The sequence below is a fragment of the Rhinopithecus roxellana genome, chromosome 12, assembly GCF_007565055.1.
Source record: "Rhinopithecus roxellana isolate Shanxi Qingling chromosome 12, ASM756505v1, whole genome shotgun sequence".
NCBI lineage: Eukaryota > Metazoa > Chordata > Mammalia > Primates > Cercopithecidae > Rhinopithecus > Rhinopithecus roxellana.
The window spans coordinates 48,835,819-48,858,137 of NC_044560.1; the positions used below are offsets into that span (position 1 = coordinate 48,835,819).

The 22,319-nt window shown below is 40.9% G+C and overlaps 1 protein-coding gene across 2 annotated transcripts in view; it reads left to right on the forward strand.

Moving 5' to 3' along the window:
• C12H1orf87 (chromosome 12 C1orf87 homolog) overlaps positions 1-22,319 on the forward strand; it is an 88,563-nt gene that overhangs the window by 26,085 nt on the left and 40,159 nt on the right. For both annotated transcript variants that reach the window (XM_010370665.2, XM_030913188.1), the window contains exons 4-7: positions 12,503-12,643; positions 13,463-13,726; positions 15,772-15,887; positions 20,241-20,406. In XM_010370665.2, coding sequence (XP_010368967.1) covers positions 12,503-12,643; positions 13,463-13,726; positions 15,772-15,887; positions 20,241-20,406 — 687 coding nt within the window. The remainder of the gene's footprint in view (positions 1-12,502; positions 12,644-13,462; positions 13,727-15,771; positions 15,888-20,240; positions 20,407-22,319) is intronic.

Here is a 22,319-nt window from a genome sequence, read left to right on the forward strand (position 1 = left end):
GGACTTGTGATTTGGGGTATAGAAGAAATAAAATATAGAGTATTAATAAAATTACATAAAACTCCTATGATCCTATATTTGAAATGAAAAATTGGTATGAACTCTTTTTAAAAATGTATTTCCCAGGTCTGTCCATTGGAAAAATTTAGAAACAATGACTTGTCCCAAAGCAATGAGTAGCCTTGCATCTGCATTATGTTCAGTAAAACTCCAAGAGCTGATTCCAGTTTTGAGCCTGAAATATCCACTTATACCAAAAGCAATGAAGATATCAAAGACTTCCTAAGACTGGTCAAAAAAGACTCAGGATCTAACTTAAAGAGGATCTCACAGTTGAAAGCGACATAATTTAGGCATCAATAAAAATAATAATTGCAATAAACACATTAAATATGTTTAAATGTATACACTCATAATGATTATTTTAAAAAACAAAAACTCATTGGTCATCTCTGAAGAATGCTGGGGAACAAACTCTGTATTTGAAAAAACAGTAAATAAAAGAACCAAGCATTTATTCAGTTGGCCATTTTCTATGCAAACTGTATCTGAAGTAATAGTTGATGAAGGAACATCCTTTAAAGAACTATTTCTGTTAATAAATGAAGAAGTAATGGTGGGATAAGAATATCACCATTTTGCAAAGCCCTAATGAAAACAAAAGGAATTAAGCAATGCATATGAGTGCCTGTAATTATGATCTAAAAAAAGACAATTAGATAGCATATGCTTCCATGGGAAAATATACCACCTATAAAAATGTCTTGCCAAATAAAATTGAACTGGAACATAAATAAGACTTTAGATTTAACTATTATTTTATAGGAAATAAATAGTACTTTTTAAAAACAGCATAGGAATGCCAGAAAATGCAGACTGTGTAAAACTCTACATTCTTCAACAATTGCAAGAAAAAATAATGATGAAAGGGGCAGAATGGGAAGACTGGACATTTAAAAAGATATAGCTGGGTGCAGTGGCTCATGCCTGTAGTCACACCACTTTGGGAGGTCAAGGTAGGAGGATTGCTTCAGGTCAGGAATTCAAGGCCACTCTGGGCAACCTACCAAGACCCCATCTCTACAAAAAACTACAAAAGTTAGCTGGGTGTGGTGGTGTGCACCTCTAGTCCTAGCTACTTGGGAGGATGAGACAGGGGATTGGCTGAGTCTAGGAGTTCAGGCCAGGCTGCGGTGAATAATGGCTGAGATACTGCACTCTAGCTTGGGTGACAGAAAAAAAGAAGGAAAGAAGGAAGGAAAGAAGGAAGGAAGGAAGGAAGGAAGGAAGGAAGGAAGGAAGGAAGGAAGGAAGGAAGGAGGGAATTTTAAAAGGTGTAAGAAATATTAACCTATTGCAATATATGGTTTATATTTTGAACATATAAACTATGGAAATAAGATTTACCAGACAGAAAATGGCCGAATAGGAACAGCTCCAGTCTCCAACTCCCAGCGCAAGCGACACAGAAGACCGGTGATTTCTGCATTTTCAACTGAGGTACTGGGCTCATCTCACTAGGGAGTGCCGGACAATCGGTGCTGGTCAGCTGCTGCAGCCTGACCAGCGAGAGCTGAAGCAGGGCGAGGCATCGCCTCACCTGGAAGTGCAAGGGGGAAGGGAATCCGTTTTCCTAGCCAGGGGAACTGAGACACACAACACCTGGAAAATCGGGTAACTCCCACCCCAATACAGTGCTTTAAGCAAAGAGGAACACCAGGAGAATATATCCCACACCTGGCCGGGAGGGTCCCACGCCCACGGAGCCTCCCTCACTGCTAACACAGCAGTCTGAGGCGATCTATCGGCAAGGCAGCAGCGAGGCTGGGGGAGGGGCGCCCACCATTGCTGAGGCTTAAGTAGGTAAACAAAGCCGGTGGGAAGCTCGAACTGGGTGGAGCTCACAGCAGCTCAAGGCAGCCTGCCTGTCTCTGTAGACTCCACCTCTGGGGACAGCGCACAGCTGAAGACCAACAGGGGAAACAGCGGGGGCCGGTGCAGACGCGAAGGACTCTGTCTGACAGCTTTAGGGAGAGCTGTGGATCTCCCAACTCGGAGGTTGAGATCTGAGAACGGACAGACTGCCTGCTCAGGTGTGTCCCTGACCTCTGAGTAGCCTAGCTGGGAGAAATCCCCCACTAGGGGCAGTCTGACACCCCACACCTCACAGGGTGGAGTACACCCCTGAGAGGAAACTTCCAAAGGAAGAATCAGACAGGTGCACTCGCTGTTCAGCAATATTCTATCTTCGGCAACCTCTGCTGCTGATACCCAGGCAAACAGGGTCTGGAGTGGACCTCAAGCAATCTCCAACAGACCAACAGACAGTCCTTCTGACTGTCAGAAGGAAAACTATCAAACAGGAAGGACACCTATACCAAAACCCCATCAGTACGTCACCATCATCAAAGACCAGAGACAGATAAAACCACAAAGATGGGGAAGAAGCAGGGCAGAAAAGCTGGAAATTCAAAAAATAAGAGCGCATCTCCCCCTGCAAAGGAGCGCAGCCCATCGCCAGCAACGGATCAAAGCTGGTCAGAGAATGACTTTGACGAGAGGAGAGAAGAAGGCTTCAGTCCATCAAACTTCTCAGAGCTAAAGGAGGAATTACGTACCCAGCGCAAAGAAACTAAAAATCTTGAAAAAAGAGTGGAAGAATTGACAGCTAGACTAATTAATGCAGAGAAGATCATAAACGAAATGACAGAGATGAAAACCATGACACAAGAAATACGTGACAAATGCACAAGCTTCAGTAACCAACTTGATCAACTGGAAGAAAGAGTATCAGCGATTGAAGATCAAATGAATGAAATGAAGCGAGAAGAGAAACCAAAAGAAAAAGAAGAAAAAGAAATGAACAAAGCCTGCAAGAAGTATGGGATTACGTAAAAAGACCAAATCTACGTCTGATTGGGGTGCCTGAAAGTGAGGGGGAAAATGGAACCAAGTTGGAAAACACTCTTCAGGATATCATCCAGGAGAAGTTCCCCAACCTAGTAGGGCAGGCCAACATTCAAATTCAGGAAATACAGAGAACGCCACAAAGATACTCCTCCAGAAGAGCAACTCCAAGACACATAATTGCCAGATTCACCAAAGTTGAAATGAAGGAAAAAATCTTAAGGGCAGCCAGAGAGAAAGGTCGGGTTACCCACAAAGGGAAGCCCATCAGACTAACAGCAGATCTCTCGGCAGAAACTCTACAAGCCAGAAGAGAGTGGGCGCCAATATTCAACGTTCTTAAAGAAAAGAATTTTCAACCCAGAATTTCATATCCAGCCAAACTAAGTTTCATAAGTGAAGGAGAAATAAAATCCTTTACAGATAAGCAAATGCTTAGAGATTTTGTCACCACCAGGCCTGCCTTACAAGAGACCCTGAAGGAAGCCCTAAACATGGAAAGGAACAACCAGTACCAGCCATTGCAAAAACATGCCAAAATGTAAAGACCATCGAGGCTAGGAAGAAACTGCATCAACTAACGAGCAAAATAACCAGTTAATATCATAATGGCAGGATCAAGTTCACACATAACAATATTAACCTTAAATGTTAATGGACTAAATGCTCCAATTAAAAGACACAGACTGGCAAACTGGATAAAGAGGCAAGACCCATCAGTCTGCTGTATTCAGGAGACCCATCTCACATGCAGAGACATACATAGGCTCAAAATAAAGGGATGGAGGAAGATCTACCAAGCAAATGGAGAACAAAAAAAAGCAGGGGTTGCAATCCTTGTCTCTGATAAAACAGACTTTAAACCATCAAAGATCAAAAGAGACAAAGAAGGCCATTACATAATGGTAAAGGGATCAATTCAACAGGAAGAGCTAACTCTCCTAAATATATATGCACCCAATACAGGAGCACCCAAATTCATAAAGCAAGTCCTTAGAGACTTACAAAGAGACTTAGACACCCATACAATAATAATGGGAGACTTCAACACTCCGCTGTCAACATTAGACAGATCAACGAGACAGAAAGTTAACAAGGATATCCAGGAATTGAACTCATCTCTGCACCAAGCAGACCTAATAGACATCTATAGAACTCTCCACCCCAAATCAACAGAATATACATTCTTCTCAGCACCACATCGCACTTATTCCAAAATTGACCACATAATTGGAAGTAAAACACTCCTCAGCAAATGTAAAAGAACAGAAATTATAACAAACTGTCTCTCAGACCACAGTGCAATCAAACTAGAACTCAGGACTAAGAAACTCAATCAAAACCGCTCAACTACATGGAAACTGAACAACCTGCTCCTGAATGATGGAAACTGAACAACCTGCTCCTGAATGACTACTGGGTACATAACGAAATGAAAGCGGAAATAAAGATGTTCTTTGAAACCAATGAGAACAAAGATACAACATACCAGAATCTCTGGGACACATTTAAAGCAGTGTGTAGAGGGAAATTTATAGCACTAAATGCCCACAAGAGAAAGCAGGAAAGATCTAAAATTGACACTCTAACATCACAATTAAAAGAACTAGAGAGGCAAGAGCAAACACATTCAAAAGCGAGCAGAAGGCAAGAAATAACTAAGATCAGAGCAGAACTGAAGGAGATAGAGACACAAAAAACCCTCCAAAAAATCAATGAATCCAGGAGTTGGTTTTTTGAAAAGATCAACAAAATTGACAGACCGTTAGCAAGGCTAATAAAGAAGAAAAGAGAGAGGAATCAAATAGATGCAATAAAAAATGATAAAGGGGATATCACCACTGACCCCACAGAAATACAAACTACCATCAGAGAATACTATAAACGCCTCTACGCAAATCAACTAGAAAATCTAGAAGAAATGGGTAATTTCCTGGACACTTACACTCTCCCAAGGCTAAACCAGGAAGAAGTTGAATCCCTGAATAGACCAATAGCAGGCTCTGAAATTGAGGCAACAATTAATAGCCTACCCACCAAAAAAAGTCCAGGACCAGATGGATTCACAGCTGAATTCTACCAGAGGTACAAGGAGGAGCTGGTACCATTCCTTCTGAAACTATTCCAATCAATAGAAAAAGAGGGAATCCTCCCTAACTCATTTTATGAGGCCAACATCATCCTGATACCAAAGCCTGGCAGAGACACAACAAAAAAAGAGAATTTTAGACCAATATCCCTGATGAACATTGATGCAAAAATTCTCAATAAAATACTGGCAAACCGGATTCAGCAGCACATCAAAAAGCTTATCCACCATGATCAAGTGGGCTTCATCCCTGGGATGCAAGGCTGGTTCAACATTCACAAATCAATAAACGTAATCCAGCATATAAACAGAACCAAAGACAAGAACCACATGATTGTCTCAATAGATGCAGAAAAGGCTTTTGACAAAATTCAACAGCCCTTCATGCTAAAAACGCTCAATAAATTCGGTATTGATGGAACGTACCTCAAAATAATAAGAGCTATTTATGACAAACCCACAGCTAATATCATACTGAATGGGCAAAAACTGGAAAAATTCCCTTTGAAAACTGGCACAAGACAGGGATGCCCTCTCTCACCACTCCTATTCAACATAGTGTTGGAAGTTCTGGCTAGGGCAATCAGGCAAGAGAAAGAAATCAAGGGTATCCAGTTAGGAAAAGAAGAAGTCAAATTGTCCCTGTTTGCAGATGACATGATTGTATATTTAGAAAACCCCATCGTCTCAGCCCAAAATCTCCTTAAGCTGATAAGCAACTTCAGCAAAGTCTCAGGATACAAAATTAATGTGCAAAAATCACAAGCATTCTTATACACCAGTAACAGACAAGCAGAGAGCCAAATCAGGAATGAACTTCCATTCACAATTGCTTCAAAGAGAATAAAATACCTAGGAATCCAGCTTACAAGGGATGTAAAGGACCTCTTCAAGGAGAACTACAAACCACTGCTCAGTGAAATCAAAGAGGACACAAACAAATGGAAGAACATACCATGCTCATGGATAGGAAGAATCAATATCGTGAAAATGGCCATACTCCCCAAGGTTATTTATAGATTCAATGCCATCCCCATCAAGCTACCAATGAGTTTCTTCACAGAATTGGAAAAAACTGCTTTAAAGTTCATATGGAACCAAAAAAGAGCCCGCATTGCCAAGACAATCCTAAGTCAAAAGGACAAAGCTGGAGGCGTCACGCTACCTGACATCAAACTATACTACAAGGCTACAGTAACCAAAACATCATGGTACTGGTACCAAAACAGAGATATAGACCAATGGAACAGAACAGAGTCCTCAGAAATAATACCGCACATCTACAGCCATCTGATCTTTGACAAACCTGAGAGAAACAAGAAATGGGGAAAGGATTCCCTATTTAATAAATGGTGCTGGGAAAATTGGCTAGCCATAAGTAGAAAGCTGAAACTGGATCCTTTCCTTACCCCTTATACGAAGATTAATTCAAGATGGATTAGAGACTTAAATGTTAGACCTAATACCATAAAAACCCTAGAAGAAAATCTAGGTAGTACCATTCAGGACATAGGCATGGGCAAGGACTTCATGTCTAAAACACCAAAAGCAATGGCAGCAAAAGCCAAAATTGACAAATGGGATCTAATTAAACTAAAGAGCTTTTGCACAGCAAAAGAAACTACCATCAGAGTGAACAGGCAACCTACAGAATGGGAGAAAATTTTTGCAACCTACTCATCTGACAAAGGGCTAATATCCAGAATCTACAAAGAACTCAAACAAATATACGAGAAAAAAACAAACAACCCCATCAAAAAGTGGGGAAAGGATATGAACAGACATTTCTCAAAAGAAGATATTCATACAGCCAACAGACACATGAAAAAATGCTCATCATCACTCGCCATCAGAGAAATGCAAATCAAAACCACAATGAGATACCATCTCACACCAATTAGAATGGCAATGATTAAGAAGTCAGGAAACAACAGGTGTTGGAGAAGATGTGGAGAAATAGGAACACTTTTACACTGTTGGTGGGATTGTAAACTAGTTCAACCATTATGGAAAACAGTATGGCAATTCCTCAAGGATCTAGAACTAGATGTACCATATGACCCAGCCATCCCACTACTGGGTATATACCCAAAGGATTATAAATTATTCTACTACAAAGACACATGTACACGTATGTTTATTGCGGCACTATTCACAATAGCAAAGACTTGGAATCAACCCAAATGTCCATCTGTGACAGACTGGATTAAGAAAATGTGGCACATATACACCATGGAATACTATGCAGCCATAAAAAAGGATGAGTTTGCATCCTTTGTAGGGACATGGATGCAGCTGGAAACCATCATTCTTAGCAAACTATCACAAGAACAGAAAACCAAACACTGCATGTTCTCACTCATAGGTGGGAACTGAACAATGAGATCACTTGGACTCGGGAAGGGGAACATCACGCACTGGGGCCTATTATGGGGAGGGGGGAGGGGGGAGGAGGGAGGGATTGCATTGGGGAGTTATACATGATATAAATGATGAATTGATGGGTGCTGACGAGTTGATGGGTACAGCACACCAACATGGCATAAGTATACGTATGTAACAAACCTGCACGTTATGCACATGTACCCTAGAACTTAAAGTATAATAATAAAAAAAAAATAAAAAAAAGATTTACCAGACAACTGGGGGATTCTAAAGGCTGATAAGACATTTGGAGGTATTGAGGAATTACTGTTAGTAATAAGGAATTTTTAAAGTGTTATAATGTTATTGTGTATTTAAAAAGAGTCCTCATTCTTGGGGCAGTGGTTCTCAAACTTCAGTGTGCTAAATCAGAATTACTGGAGGACTTATTCAAACACAGATTTCTGGGCCCCATCCCACAAATGTTTATTTAGTGGGTCTGGGGTGGGTCTCAAGAATTCTCATTTCTCACAAAATCCCAGGTCAAGCTGAAGCTTCTGGCCCAAAAACTACACTTTAAGAACCCCTGCTTTACAGACACATGCTGAAATAATGTGGACGAAATAACACACTGTCTAGGCTCACTTCATCTCTGGTGGGGGGTAATGTGGGGATAAATAAAATAAGATTGTCAACTGATCATTGAAGCCTGATGATGAGCACAGGGAGTTTCATCATCCTGTTATCTCTACGTGTGCCTGTGAGTTAAAATGTAAACAAAATATACATTGTTACAAATATGAGTAAAATAGTCAAATGATTAATATCAACATGTATTAATTTGTTTAAAGCACATTTAAAATCACATATTCCATATAATATTAATTTGGAAATACATGTTTTTCTAAGTCTACATTTCTTTAAAAAAATGTATCCAACATTCTACTTGATGTTTCTCATGGCTGTCCTCATTATCACTAGTGGCCATTTTTGAGCCATTAACAGCTAGAACACCCCCGTACCTTGGTCTAAGTTGTTCAAGAAACAGAACTTTTCACATCTGCATTTAATGCTATCTCTGGAAATTTTCTCCCAAACCACAGCTATCCATTGCATAATGTTAAGATGATTTGTTGTGTTCACTTGTCTTGAAAGAGAGTGTGGATGACTCCACACACACTCAAAAATAGTTTTATTTATAAGCAACCTTTAAAAGACTTGTTTACATTTCCAACTCTTGCAAGTTCCAACACCCCCAGAAGAGTTAGTAAATCTGTGTTAGATTTCTGTGCTTCATTTGTACCAGTTCTTTTAGGCAAACATCACACAACTAGAATTGATTGAAGTCACTTCAGGCTATGGTGTTGGTCCCCAACTGGCATTTTGTGATTCAAAGTAAACTAAATGAGAGTAATTTATCGTATTAGAGACTTCACGGGTGCTCTGACAAATCCCAAGGTCAGAAACATGGGGAATCTTGATAAAATTTCCCATTTTATCTTTTTTAACACATGGGGAACACTCTTCACTTTGGAAAAACAACAGCCCCACGTGACTTAAGTCAATCAGCAAGGGAGAAATCTGAAGCCCAGCCTGCAGCTGGCCTGAACCCATGCACCAAGAGGTCCTCCCCATTCTCCCATGCTGTTGCTCTAGTTTTTCAGCAGGTTCCAGGCTGTTCTGGATGTTGTGGGGGTGTCAGCCAGGCACAAGACAGAGTCCTGGCCCACATGGAGATCATATTACTGGAGGAAGATACACAAAACACAACAAATAAATACATCATAAGGTTTTAGAATTATAAAATATTTAAAATACATAACACTCATTCTTCACAGCATTCCTGGGAGTACAGTGTATTTTCCTCTTTCCATAGGTGAAGCCAAAAAACTCAGTCTGTGGCTGGGTGAGGAGGCTCACACCTGTAATCCCAGCACCTTGGGAGGTCGAGGCGGGTGGATCACGAGGTCAGGAGATCAAGACCATCCTGACTAACACGGTGAAACCCCGTTTCTACTAAAAGTACAAAAAAATTAGCCAGGCGTGGTGGTGGGCGCCTGTAGTCCCAGCTACTTGGAAGGCTGAGGCAGGAGAATGGTGTGAACCCGGGAGCTGGAGGTTGCAGTGAGCCGAGATTGCGCCACTGCACTCCAGCCTGGGCAACAGAGCGAGACTCTGTATCAAAAAAATAAATAAATAAAACTCAGCCTGTGATGTCTAGGCCTGAAGAACTATGAGGGCAGGAGTCACACCTGCCTTGTTCATTTGTATCTGTAGTGTCAAGGATAAAGGCACTTAATACATTTTCATATTTAAATGAAAACAAAAGCAACTGAAAGATACCTTGACTCATGGAATGATGAAGTATTGATAACATTTCTTTAAAACACTATCATATAGAAACACATAACTTCTCAGAGGTAAAAAAATATATATTTGTATGTGGCTGAAAATGGAAATATTTTATATTGCAAATAATTTGCAAAGAAACATATTGTCCTGTGAGCAATATGTCTGAAATACCTAGCCAAATATTTTAAAGAGTGAAATTGGCCAGGCACGATGGCTCAGGCCTACAATCCTAGCACTTTGGGAGGCCAAGGCGGGCGGATCATGGAGTCAAGAGTTCAAGATCATACTGGCCAACATGGTGAAATCTCATCTCTACTAATAACACACACACACACACACACACAAATTAGCTGGGCATGGTAGCATCCACCTGTAGTTCCAGCTACTCTGGAGGCCGAGGCAGGAAAATCTCTTGAACCCGGGAGGTGGAGGTTGTAGTGAGCCAAGACTGCACCACTGTACTCCAGCCTGGTGGCAGAGTGAGACTCCGTCTCAAAAAAAAAAAAAAAAAGTGAAATTGCTCTGTGGACTGAACATTGAATCTCCCTCACCCTGGGGTAATTGTGAAAAGAAGGATTCAAATATCTGCACAATTTACTAGGGAGTACGTTTTGGACAACTCTGCTCTAGTCATTGCTCTACTGATAACATTTTTCTGGCTCCTATTGCCCTCAGAATAAAGCAAAGATGCTAACAAGACTAAAGGTAATTCATTGCCTTTCTCCTGCCTCTCTCTCCGGGTTTATCTTTTGCCTTTTCCAAAAGTTAAACTATGCTTTGAAAGCATCATCTCTTACATGCATGCATGCACCTTTGGGGTTTTCTACATCCAGTTCACTCTTCCTGTAATCCTCTTGTCCTCTCCTCCTCCCTCCCCACTTGTTAGCCTATCCAAATCCAAATCTGACTTATCTTGCAAGCCTAGATTTAGATGCCATTCCCTTCAGACCTGGACCACCAAGTTGAGGTCAGGTGGACCATGGACTATTCTGAGAGTGGCCCTGAGAATCCCTTTTCTATTGCATGGTTACTTGCTATGCCTCCCACCATCTGCAAACTCTGTGAGAGCGGGAGCTGAGTCTGTTTTTTTCACTGTACAGCTAATGACAGTGCCTGGCCCAGACTAGACAAACCATAAATGTTTTTTAAATGAAGGAATAAAGTTATTTAACTTCTGCAAACCTTGGTTTTCCAAAAGTAAAAGGGTGCTAGTACTACCTACCTTGTTGTGTCGTTGTAATGATTTAAATAATGACATGAGCAGGACACCCATGTGGTGCCTTGTACAGAGTATGAGCCAAATAAATAACTCTGGTGATTTTTATGCCTATTCAGAACTCTCTGTCATTCTTGCCCACTTCTGCTCACTCTAGAGAGCCTCTTGGTTTTTCCTTAAAATGTTCATGACTATAAAACATCTGTAGGTTGCTATTCATACTGATAGGTTATTCAACATGGCTGTCAATTTAGTAGTTTCTAGAGAATCCTTCTGATCATGTCACCTTTCTACTACCTGGGATTAAAAATAACCATGTGTCCAGAGGCTGAGGCAGGAGAATAACTTGAACCCAAGAGGCAGAGGTTGCAGTGAGCTGAGATCGTGCCACTGCACTCCAGCCTGGGTGACAACACAAGACTCTGTCTCAAAAATAAATAAATAAATAAATAAATAAATAAATAAATAAATAAATAAATAAAATAACCACATGTCTTGATTTGTACCAAGTTTTGTTTTAATCAGGTACAGTAAGATAACATATTTGGAGACAATTGCCTTTGAAAAAAGAGTTAATTGCTTTCATTTCCCAAGAGAAGTGGGGATTCCACACCACACTGGGCTACTTGAGGACCTCAAGAGGCAAAAGGAGGAGCAAAGAGAGAAAAGCACAAGCCATAGCCTTTCTCTGGGGTTTAGGTGGGAAAGGCAAGGCAGGGCAGAACAAACAGCTTAGGACTGGCTAGTTGGAATAATTCCCCCAGGCTTTGGGGCATAGTGACTATCCTGGTTGTCTGGAACCTAGTCTTGGATTTATTTAGGGCAGGAGTAAAAAAGGCTTGCTGTGTGAGAGTTAAATAAAGGAGGTATCTTGGGTTTTGAAGTCAGGACTGGTTTGCATATGAAAGATGTATTAGCAGGCCAGTTGTTTACCATCTCAAGGAATTAGCTAGTCCTGGGAGGGGCAGTCCCCCCAGCCAGCAAGGCCTACCTTCTTAAGATGTCGAAACACCATAAAATATGAATAATTTTAAAACACAATTAATACACCATGCTCCATGGCAAGAGAGAACGGGGTCTTATTATTGATCCTAATTCTATCATTTATGCTATTGTAACTTGTAGTGACATTACTCCTACAGTATAATATTCTGAGCTTTTCAATCTCTTGTCAAAGTTAACAATTACCTTTGCTGCCCTTCCTGAACCTCCTAATTAAAACAGCCTAAAGATACCCTTATCTCTAATAAGAACCCCACATTTGACTATAAACACCTTATGTTCTACCTATTATTTTTTGCCTGTCACAGACACTTTCTTGCCCAAATGAAACATACCAACCTGTGAATACATTTGTCTAACATGTGTTAAGCGTATAATGCTGAAATTGGTGTGAAGGCAACATTTCTTCACTGATGATTCAATGACTCGATGACACATGGGCTGAAGTTCATATAGAACTGGGAATGTGGTTAAAGAAATTGGTTGGCTTACTCATTTTCTCCCTTCTTTCTTCCTTCCCTTCCCTACCTCCTCTTCTGCTCCTTGCTTCCCTTTGTCCTTGTTCTGTTAAGATTCCCAGTCAGACAAATGTCCACTGTAGCTCTGTACCAACCGGAGACCAGTCCCTATCCTATGTGCATGGCGTTCCCAGGAGAAAGCTTAGAGACTGGTCCTTGGAACAGATGGTAAGAGGCGGCTCTGACCAACCTGAGGTGTGTATACTAAGAGTTGTTGAGTTGTGTCTATTGTAGATGATGGAGTATTATTTGTTGACTGTATTTCTTGATGTAGAGCAGATGATAAGTTGGTCTGAGGGCTGGTCATAGTGACTCACACCTGTAAGACCAGCACTTTGAGAAGCCAATATGGGAGGATCACTTGAAGCCAGGAGTTTGAGACCAGCCTGGACAACATAGCGAGACCCCACCTCTACAAAAAAATAATAAAATAATAATAATAAAGACAGTCTGAGAATGGACAAATGGACACCAGACTTCGTTTATCCAGTCAGCTTTCCAGAAAGTGTCCTGGGGAGTTCACAGACAAACCTTAAAAATTTCAACCGAACTCCTCATGTTCCTCCCACCTTCCTCCTTTTCTAGGATTGCTGAGCTCAGGAAGGGCCATGATACTCCCAGTTAACTCAGTCAGGGTCTAGACACCATCCTTGATTTGCATCCCCCGTGCTAAACTCCCAGCTACAATGGGTCTCCAAAATGTGTTACTCTAAATTCTCATACTATCAAAGCAGTTATTTTGTAAAAGGCAAATGATGTATGTTAAAGCATCTTCTACCAGACCATGTAGTCTAGGATTTGCTTTCTTCTCCTGAAGGAAGAGAGCTGATGCATTGTAAATAATGAATACACCAGATTGAATGCTTACCTTCAGTGCCACCGACTTGTCCTGCTCCAGGCCAGGCCTGAGAGTGGATGCTCAGATACCAGCCCCAGTGCACCTCTGCTTCTTTGCTTTGGTCTTTAGCTGGCTGATTGAAGAGTCTGGCTCTTTGTTTTTCATTGTTGTGTTAGGATATTGGCCAGAGGCCGAGTGGGACAACAAACGAAGACACTTTTCTTCTTGCCCTGGTCAGAAGAGAACTCAAGTCACGTCCTTTGAGTCCCAATTTATTAGAAAAACTTCAGAAAGAGTTGAAGATCCTGGACCCAATCTCTTCAGGATTTCTTCTCCAATCTCAGCTGAGCCGCCTCTTTTTGAAGCATGAAGTCCCTCTACAGTTACCAACAGTCAAAATCCTTTGTCAGAGATTTTCTAAGAGGGGTTCTCCTGAAATGGTATGGCCATGATGCTATTGGAGGTGTGGGTTCCTTTTGTTTCTTTAACTTGTACCCACCAGGGTAAAAGATTAAGAAGTTAGCAACTTTCTTGCAAATGACTTTTATCACTGACTAGTGAGATAAAAAGCTTTTTTAGGCCGGGCACGGTGGCTCACGTCTGTAATTCCAGCACTTTGGGAGGCTGAGGCGGGCAGATCACGAGGTCAGGAGATCGAGACCATCCTGGCTAACACAGTGAAAACCCATCTCTACTAAAAATACAAAAGAATTAGCCAGGCCTGGTGGCGGGCGCCTGTAGTCCCAGCTACTCGGGAGGCTGAGGCAGGAGAATGGCGTGAACCTGGGAGGCAGAGGTTGCGGTGAGCTGAGATCACGCCACTGAACTCCACCCTGGGGGACAGAGCGAGACTCTGTCTCAAAAAAAAAAAAAAAAAAAAAAAAAAAAAAAAAGGAGCTTATTTATACTCATGTGTAGAAATTTCTAGTTGGAATGGAAAATAGACTTAGGTCTCTTCGCTCTGTTTCATTTCTCTTTAAAGGTCCTCCCTGCCCCAACTCACAGTGTCAGCTTTTAAACAACGTTAGGGTAGTTACAGATTCAAGATAATGGGCCCACTCAAGTCTATTCATGAGCTAGCTTAGTCTGCAGGACCCAAGGTAAGAATTGAGACTGAGCGAAGATCTCCTTTGTGTCATCACAACTTCCTAGAGAGTTAGAAGTGGGGAGTATCTTTGAAATTTACCGATTAAGGAACTGAGGCCCAGAGGATGTCCAGGAACTTGTTTAGGAAACCCAGAGAATTAATGGCAGACCCCATGCTAAGACACACGTTTCCCAATGACAGGGCCAGAGTTCTTTGTGCCAGAGTTCTTTGTGCATTGTATTTTCCAAGCTCATACCTATGTCTGAATATAAAGAGTAGTCCAAGTGTCACCAAATTCAGGGAGCCAGAGGAAAATACCTTAAACTAGGAAGAAATAATAGCAATAAGAAAATCATTAGTGAGCATGTATCAATGGCAAAGCAACAGACAGCACAAACCTTAAAAAAGAAGGCCTGGACTTTAATCTTAATCCCACCATCATTAGCTCTGTGACATGGAGCATACTCTACTTAAGTTCTCCCATACCTCAATGATCTCATCCAGAAAACCGGGCCAAAACCAACCTTGCAAGTTTAGTCTCAGGATTTAGTAATGTGATAAATGCAAACTAATAGAATTAGTTATATATTTATGAGAAGTATTTAGCAATACAGTATTGATTTATTAATGCAACCTATATGAATATTCAGTTCAACCAAATTTTCTGGCCTGAGACCTAGTTTCTATCAGGGACCCTATCTGGCTTCTCTTTCCCACTGCTCACCCCTCTGCTACCCTGGAGCTCTCTGTCCACCAGAGTCCCTAGGATGGCATCCAGCCTAGCAGTGGAAATGGATGACATTCCTTCAATCCTGAATACAGCATATATAATAAATGTATAAGATATGTGAGAAGGAACAAGACAGAGAGTTGGGGCAGGGGTGGGGAGAGAGAGAGAGGCTAGAGGTTAGGTTATGCTATAGTAATAACCCCAAAATCTTTGTGGTTTAAAGCCACAAAAGGTTATTTTTTCTCATTTTTATCTCCATAGAGCCAACCATAGTTCTCAACACTGTTGTCATTTTAGCTCTGGGACCCAGGATGATGAAACAGCCACTTTAGGATATTTTTGGACAGGACAGCAGAAGGGGAAAAAGAGTCCTGGAGGGTCTCATGTTAGCTCACAGGGTCTCAGTTCTGCTTATAACTCATTGGCCAGAACTAGTCACATGGCCTTATCCAACCACAAGACAACCAGGAAGTACAATTTCACCATTTATCCAGAAGGGAAAATAATAAGAATACTTGCTAAAAACACCAATAATTATGATACTATATTTTTAAGTGGTTTTTTAAAATGTTTAATGTAAAATTTTGCCAAGCACATTTTATCTCAACAGGCCTCTTTCCTTACATATAAATTAAATGAGGATGTTCTATTTTACATTTAATTTTCAGGTGAATTATGAAAAGCTACTCTGGTTTTTAAACAGTGCAGCATCAGATTATCCACAGCAAAACAAGGCAGCTGCAGACCTGAGAGAAACTGAGAGTCATGGCACTCATAGCCAAAGGTACTTTTCTCCCTTTTTGTTAGGGTTTTGTTCCTAGGTGTCTTAGTCTGTGTGGGCTGCTATTAAAAAGTACCATAAACTGGGTGGCTTATAAAGAACATAAATGTATGAATCACAGTTCTGAAGTGAAGAGTGAAAGTCTAAGATCAGGGCACCAGCATGGTTGAGTTCTGGGAGGGCTCTCCCAGGATGCACACTGCTGACTTCTCTCTGTATCCCCACATGGCAGAAAGAGAGCAAGCTGGCTTGCGGGCCTCTCCTTACAAAGGTATTGCTATGGTTTGAATGTGTTTTCCCAAAGTTCATGTGTTAGAAGCTTAATCCCTAATGCAACAACAGCCCTGGGAGATGGGACCTAATAAGAGGTGATTAGGTCACAGGGCTCTGCCTTCTTGAATGCATTAATGTCATTATCTCAGGAGTGAGTTAGTTACCAAGAGAGTGGATTTGTTGTAAAAGCGGGTTTATCTCTCACCCTTGCCTCCTCTTGCCCTTCTGCCTTCCACCACAGAATGATGCAGCAAGAAGGCCCTTGCAAGATGCCTGCCACTGACCTTACACTTCTCACCCCTGTGAACTGAAGAAATAAAATATCTGTTCTTTATAAATGACCCAATCTCAGATATTCTGTTATAGCAGCCCAAAATAGACTAAGACGGGCACTGATCTCACTCATGAGGACTCCACCCTCATGACCAAATCCCACAGGCCCAGCCTTCTGATGTTATCACATTGGCATTAGGGTTTCAACACAGGAACTTTGAGGGAATTCAGTCAGTCCACAGCACTAGACTCCTAGTGCTGGCAGGGATCTTGAAGGCGTTCACTCAAACACCTCACCCGATGCAGAATCACTTTGCTCTTCACCAGCACTTGGCTTGTGCTCAGAGTTTTCTCTCTGTCTCTTTTTTGTGCGCAGGCCAACCTAGAAAGTTATTTGTAGCAATTGCATATGTTTTTTAACATCAAGCATGTGTCTTTTTATGAGGTTGCTGTGTGAAAATGAAAAACCTCATTATGAAATAAGAAATGATTGTGTACGGGTACAGAGCTCATCTATAAAGTGTGATTCCAAAAAGATGTTCAGTCAGTCAGCTCCTGGGTTGCAGGCACTAGCAAAAAAAGGTTTGAGGTTCAGGCATCCACAGTCACTTCATATAATCTCAAGGGAAAGAAATTACTCAAAATAAAAATAAGATGTGAGGAATATAATCAGAGATGAAATGCAATGAAGTATGATATTCTCATGTTTGCCAAAAAAAGGTGACAAATTGCAGTGGTTAGGAGCATAGCCTCCATTGCAAAAGCCTGGCCTCAACTATTGTCTTTGCCACTCTGGGGCTATGTGACCTCAGCATTTCACTTAACTTCTCTGTGGTTCCAGTCTCCAACTGTAAAATGGGAATGACACACTTCACTTCATTGATTTGTATTAGTAACTGAGTTAATAAATGCAAAATTCCAAAAATCAGTGACTGGCACATAGTAAGTACTATATAAGTGTTTTTATTATTTTTAACTACTCTTCTAGAAGACACTCTTTTCAGCTGCAAATAATGTGGCATGGTGGTTAAGAGCTATGGCATTAGAGTTAAGTGTTTTACTCTAGGAATAAGGTAGGGGTTTTTGTTTCATTGTTCGTTTATTTTGTTTGTTTGAAAACGTCCTTGGGCCAACGGTTGGACTTGATTCCTCCTACAGTGTGCCCTGTTTCACTGTGATAACTTCAACACTCATTGAATGGGAGCTGTTTGCCAGGCTTACTTTGCTGACCACAGTTAATTCCAGGATTGACAAAGCCTGGTCTCTTCCTTTAGGGCTCATGGTCCAAAGAAAACAATACTGCCATCTAGGCACTCCAGTCAAATACCACTCTGGGAGCAACTGTCTCACTGAGAGCCATAAAGCCCTAGAAATTTTTAACCAACAGCAACTATCCTTCACATAATACATACTGTAAATTTTGGCCCTGAGAGGTCATAGACCATGCAGTAGAATACATGGCCACTCCCTGGCATATAAGGTCTTAAGAGTCCTAGACAGAAAGCCTTTGCTGATACCTAGATAAGGTTAGATCTCTGTGTTATATAGTCCCATAGTCCTTCCCCTTCATAGCAGTTATGGCATTTTCAGTTATTTATTTGACATTTGAGGTTAGGAATCGTGGCTGTCCTGGCCAACTCTGTGTCTAGCATAGTTCTAACATAGTTCCTGGCATACAGAAGATGCTCAATAATATTTGCTGAATGTAATTGGCACTTCCAATTTTCTAAAGAGCTCACATCAATTTACTTTCAGGGATACCTGAATATCTGTTCTATAGAAAAGGCACATAAAGAAATCATTTTGAGCGCATCAGAGAAGGTGCTGCTTTATAAAAACCAGACAGTATGCTTGTAGAAATACAAGACTGATGGCCTATAATAAAGCCAGGCTCTTTGTTAATTAAGGTATGGATCAGGAAAATCCCCTTCTCATGATCTGTCAGGTAGAGACTCTAATAGGGTAGCTCTGTGATGTTTTAAAAGGTTCCAGCATTGCCGGTGGCAGCAGGGGTGGCAAGAGCTCTCAGCTCCTAAATTGGACCAGATGAAATAAATTTCTGCAACAGGTCTTCTAAGAAACCCTACCAGCTGCAGCAAATGGATTCCATACCACACCTGCCCATCCAGTACTCAGGGTAGTGAGCCAGGGACCAAAGCTTCATGAATTCTTATCCCCAGAAACTGTCCTTGCAAGAAAAGAGGAAGGAAGGCTTATGATTCAGATCTGGAACAGAGATATCTGATTGACAGTGTTTGGGACATGTGCTCTTACAGCAAAGAGAGGCTGGTAAAGCAAATAGTTGGCATTCTGCTCTGCCACAGTGAGAGGTGGACTGTCTCATGAGCTGGGGAACTCCCTGGACAGGTGAAGGCAGATGCAAAAGTTGGTGACCAAAATAAAGACACATGCCCACTATTCCTTCTCTGTACCAAACTTTTGGAAAATATTATGTATTATTAAGAGGTTCAGAATAGTATAATTTGGAGCCAAAGCTTGTGTGAGAGTCCCAGAGCCAAAAAATAAAAATAAAAAGGAAATAATATGACCTTTGGACAAAGTTGTATACATCTGATATGAATCAATTCCAGGTACTGTACAAGATCCCTGGGAAACAGTAAGGAACAAAACAGACTTGACCTCTTAGAGCAGACTACTAGGGAGGAAGTCAGACTTGACAAAATAAGGAAATAGAGATGTGACTACAAGTTGAAGGAGACCTATTAAGGAAAAGAATAAAGCACTATGAATAAGTGTATCAATCAGGGGTGTGCAGGAGCCAGACATGAGGGCCGATGATGCACACCTCTTCCCAACTCCTCATTCAGCGATGTCACAGTGGTAGCCTGAAATCAACCATGGTGAGAGTATTTATACCAGGGAAATCAGTAATGCAGCAAATTAGGGCTTTATCTTGCAGAGCTGATTGTTAAAGATTTACCAGTATACCACTGAAAGAAACCCGATGTAGATGGGTAGAAGTTGGGCAGTGTCATGGACTGTCCCTCTAGGGAACTTGGTGTTTAACTTGAAACAATGGAAAACAGGAAAAGCTTCACAGAGGAAGCAATAGTCTGCCTGGATCTGGAGGAACAAATACATTTGGCTGTTAGATGAGTAAACATATCAAACCAGTTTCATAAAATCAGTGACTATAACATCTCACCCTGTTGCTTTTCACCTATTATTTAAAATAACGATAGTCAGTTAGACAGACCATCTTAATAATTATGTATATTTGCACGCCAGACTGTAAGTAATTACTCCCAAACATTTCTGGGATTTTCAGATATAAGGAGCAGAGTCAAGGTTAATGCAGGAAATTCAACTGGTTCAGGATTTCCTCCCAGGGAACTAGGTTCTCTTGGTATGGAGATCTGGTGGAATCTGCTTTGCTTTGCTTGTGGCAGTGAGCAGTTTAGAAATTTCATTTGTCATCAGTAATTATCTGAGTTGAAGAAAAGCAAAATCAAGCAGGTAAACAACTATGATTACTTATTTTTTGTCTCAACCTAGAAAAAAATACAGTTATAAAGATAGATTAACAATTTTGGCCTTTGTTGTAGTCAGATTGGTTGGTGCCTCTTGGAAAAGAGATGGTAGAGCTCACTCAGATGGAGCCGGTATGATTTAAGCTATGAAATATCTGTATGCAGCCTCATGACCAGGTTCCCAAGACTGAGAGGGCCTTCGTGGATGGGCTCGCTGGTTCCATAGTGTGTAACAAAGTTGAGAGATGTAGTAGGAAAGCACGCAGCTGCTTTGAGTGGATCATCTTTTCATAGCCTTCCCCATTTCCCTTCCAATCAGCACTCCACCTCAACACTCCAGCTCACAGCCGGAAGTGAACAGGAGTCTGTTGGAGATTTTGAAGATGGCACTAAGGACAACCAATGGCAGACTCAACATAGACAATCTCAATCTGAGTTTTCGAAAAGAAGATCGCTCATTCTCTGGCTGCCTTCCTCCACCTAAGGTAACCAAAATTCAATTTCAGATTTGTTCCTCTATAAAGGCTACTTCAGGGCATTGGGTCTATAGTAATAAGGCACAGGACTGATCTGTATTCTGCCTGTGGAATACATTACACAAGTGTTTGTTTTCTTTGCCTGAGAAGTGAAAAACAAGGCAGAAAAGAAATTGTGAAATGTACAGGAATTGTGAAATTGATCCAGGAATTATTTATACTGGGTTGTTTTATGTTAATCATAGAGAATATAACAACACCCAAATAATATTTCATAATGGAAAACAACTATTTTTTCAAGGCCAAATGTTTATTTCTCACACTCTTTCCTGGCTTCCAATGAGAACAGCATGTGGTGTCCCATCCCTGAGGAAAACCAAATTTTAGGGACCAACGTAATTTACTGCCGGTAGAGGTTACCATGCTCTTTTGGAGCATTAATTAATAGTGCAGATGCGCTTCATGGAAGAGAATCCAGAACCATAAAAATTCATGGAACTGCTGCAGCCAAGTAAATCCCATCATAAGGCTACTTTGGATACAGGTAAAATAATAATTACCACTACTACTGTAACTCTATTAGCAACACCTCATCATCACTACACTTTTACTAAGTGCCAAGCACTGTGCTAAATGCTTTGCTTACATTATCTCATATAATACTTACAAAGTTAATTCTGTACAAAATGCTACAAAATCTAGGTAGTCCTTACAATACTCATTTAATAAATTTTTTAAACTGAGTCTCGCCGGGCGTGGTGGCTCACGCCTGTAATCCCAGCACTTTGGGAGGCTGAGGCGGATGGATCACAAGGTCAGGAGTTCAAGACCAACCTGGCCAATATGGTGAAACCCCGTCTCTACTAAAAATACAAAAAAAAATTAGCCTAGTGTGGTGGAGCATGCCTGTAATCCCAGCCACTCGGGAGGCTAAGGCAGGAGAATTGCTTGAACCCGGGAGGCAGAGGTTGCAGTGAGCCGAGATCACGCCACTGCACTCCAGCCTGGGTGACAGAGCGAGACTCAGTCTCAAAAACAAAAACAACGGAGTCTCAAAGAGGCCAATTGAATCACCCAAGAGTCACAGCTAACAAGTGGCAGGGCCAGGATTCAAAATCCAGAAGAGTTTTGGAAACTGAGAGGCAGAATCGGCACTTCATTAGGTAGAAGATATCTGGAAGATTCCATTGAGTTCAATATACGAGTGTTAGAATTCCAGAAGATTAGAAAGAATTGGAAATTATATGCCAAAAACTTCCTGTTAGAAATATTGGAAAATGCCTTTCATCTAGGTATACAGAGGTTAGAATTGAGGGAGTCAGAGAATTTAAAAAATGGTGACGTTTACTAAGGAATGAGAACATGATATGTTGAAAATGAGTTCTTATTCTAGGATAAAAGCATTTTGCTCTTAACTTCTATATTAAAATCAACTGTGCAAAGGCAAAACTGTGTGTGTGTGTGTGTGTGTGTGTGTGTGTGTGTGTGTGTATGTGTTTGAATATTATACATGCAAGCATATTTCATGAGAAAGAGAGATAGAGCATTGTAGGAGAGTCCACACAGCACATGTGGCCTTGTTTGTGAGAAGATCTACAGAAATAGACTCTTAGTCTAAAAATTCTTAGCCGCAATTTTTTCTTAGATTAGAAACCACATAACCCAATGATGAAGTTTGAATATTCTCAGATGATACTCATAGAATGAAACATAAACAACTTGAAAATCAAAATATGTTTACTAAAGCTCTTTAAGTCTCAGATTTTCCACTGGCAAATCTGGGTCCCAAATATCTACCTCCTGTGTCTATATGAGGATTAAATAAAATAAATATGTGGAGGCATTTAGCATACTATCTGATTTATAAGGCCCTCACTATATATGCTTCCTTTCCTTCTTATAAAAAAGAAATCAGTGTTTGG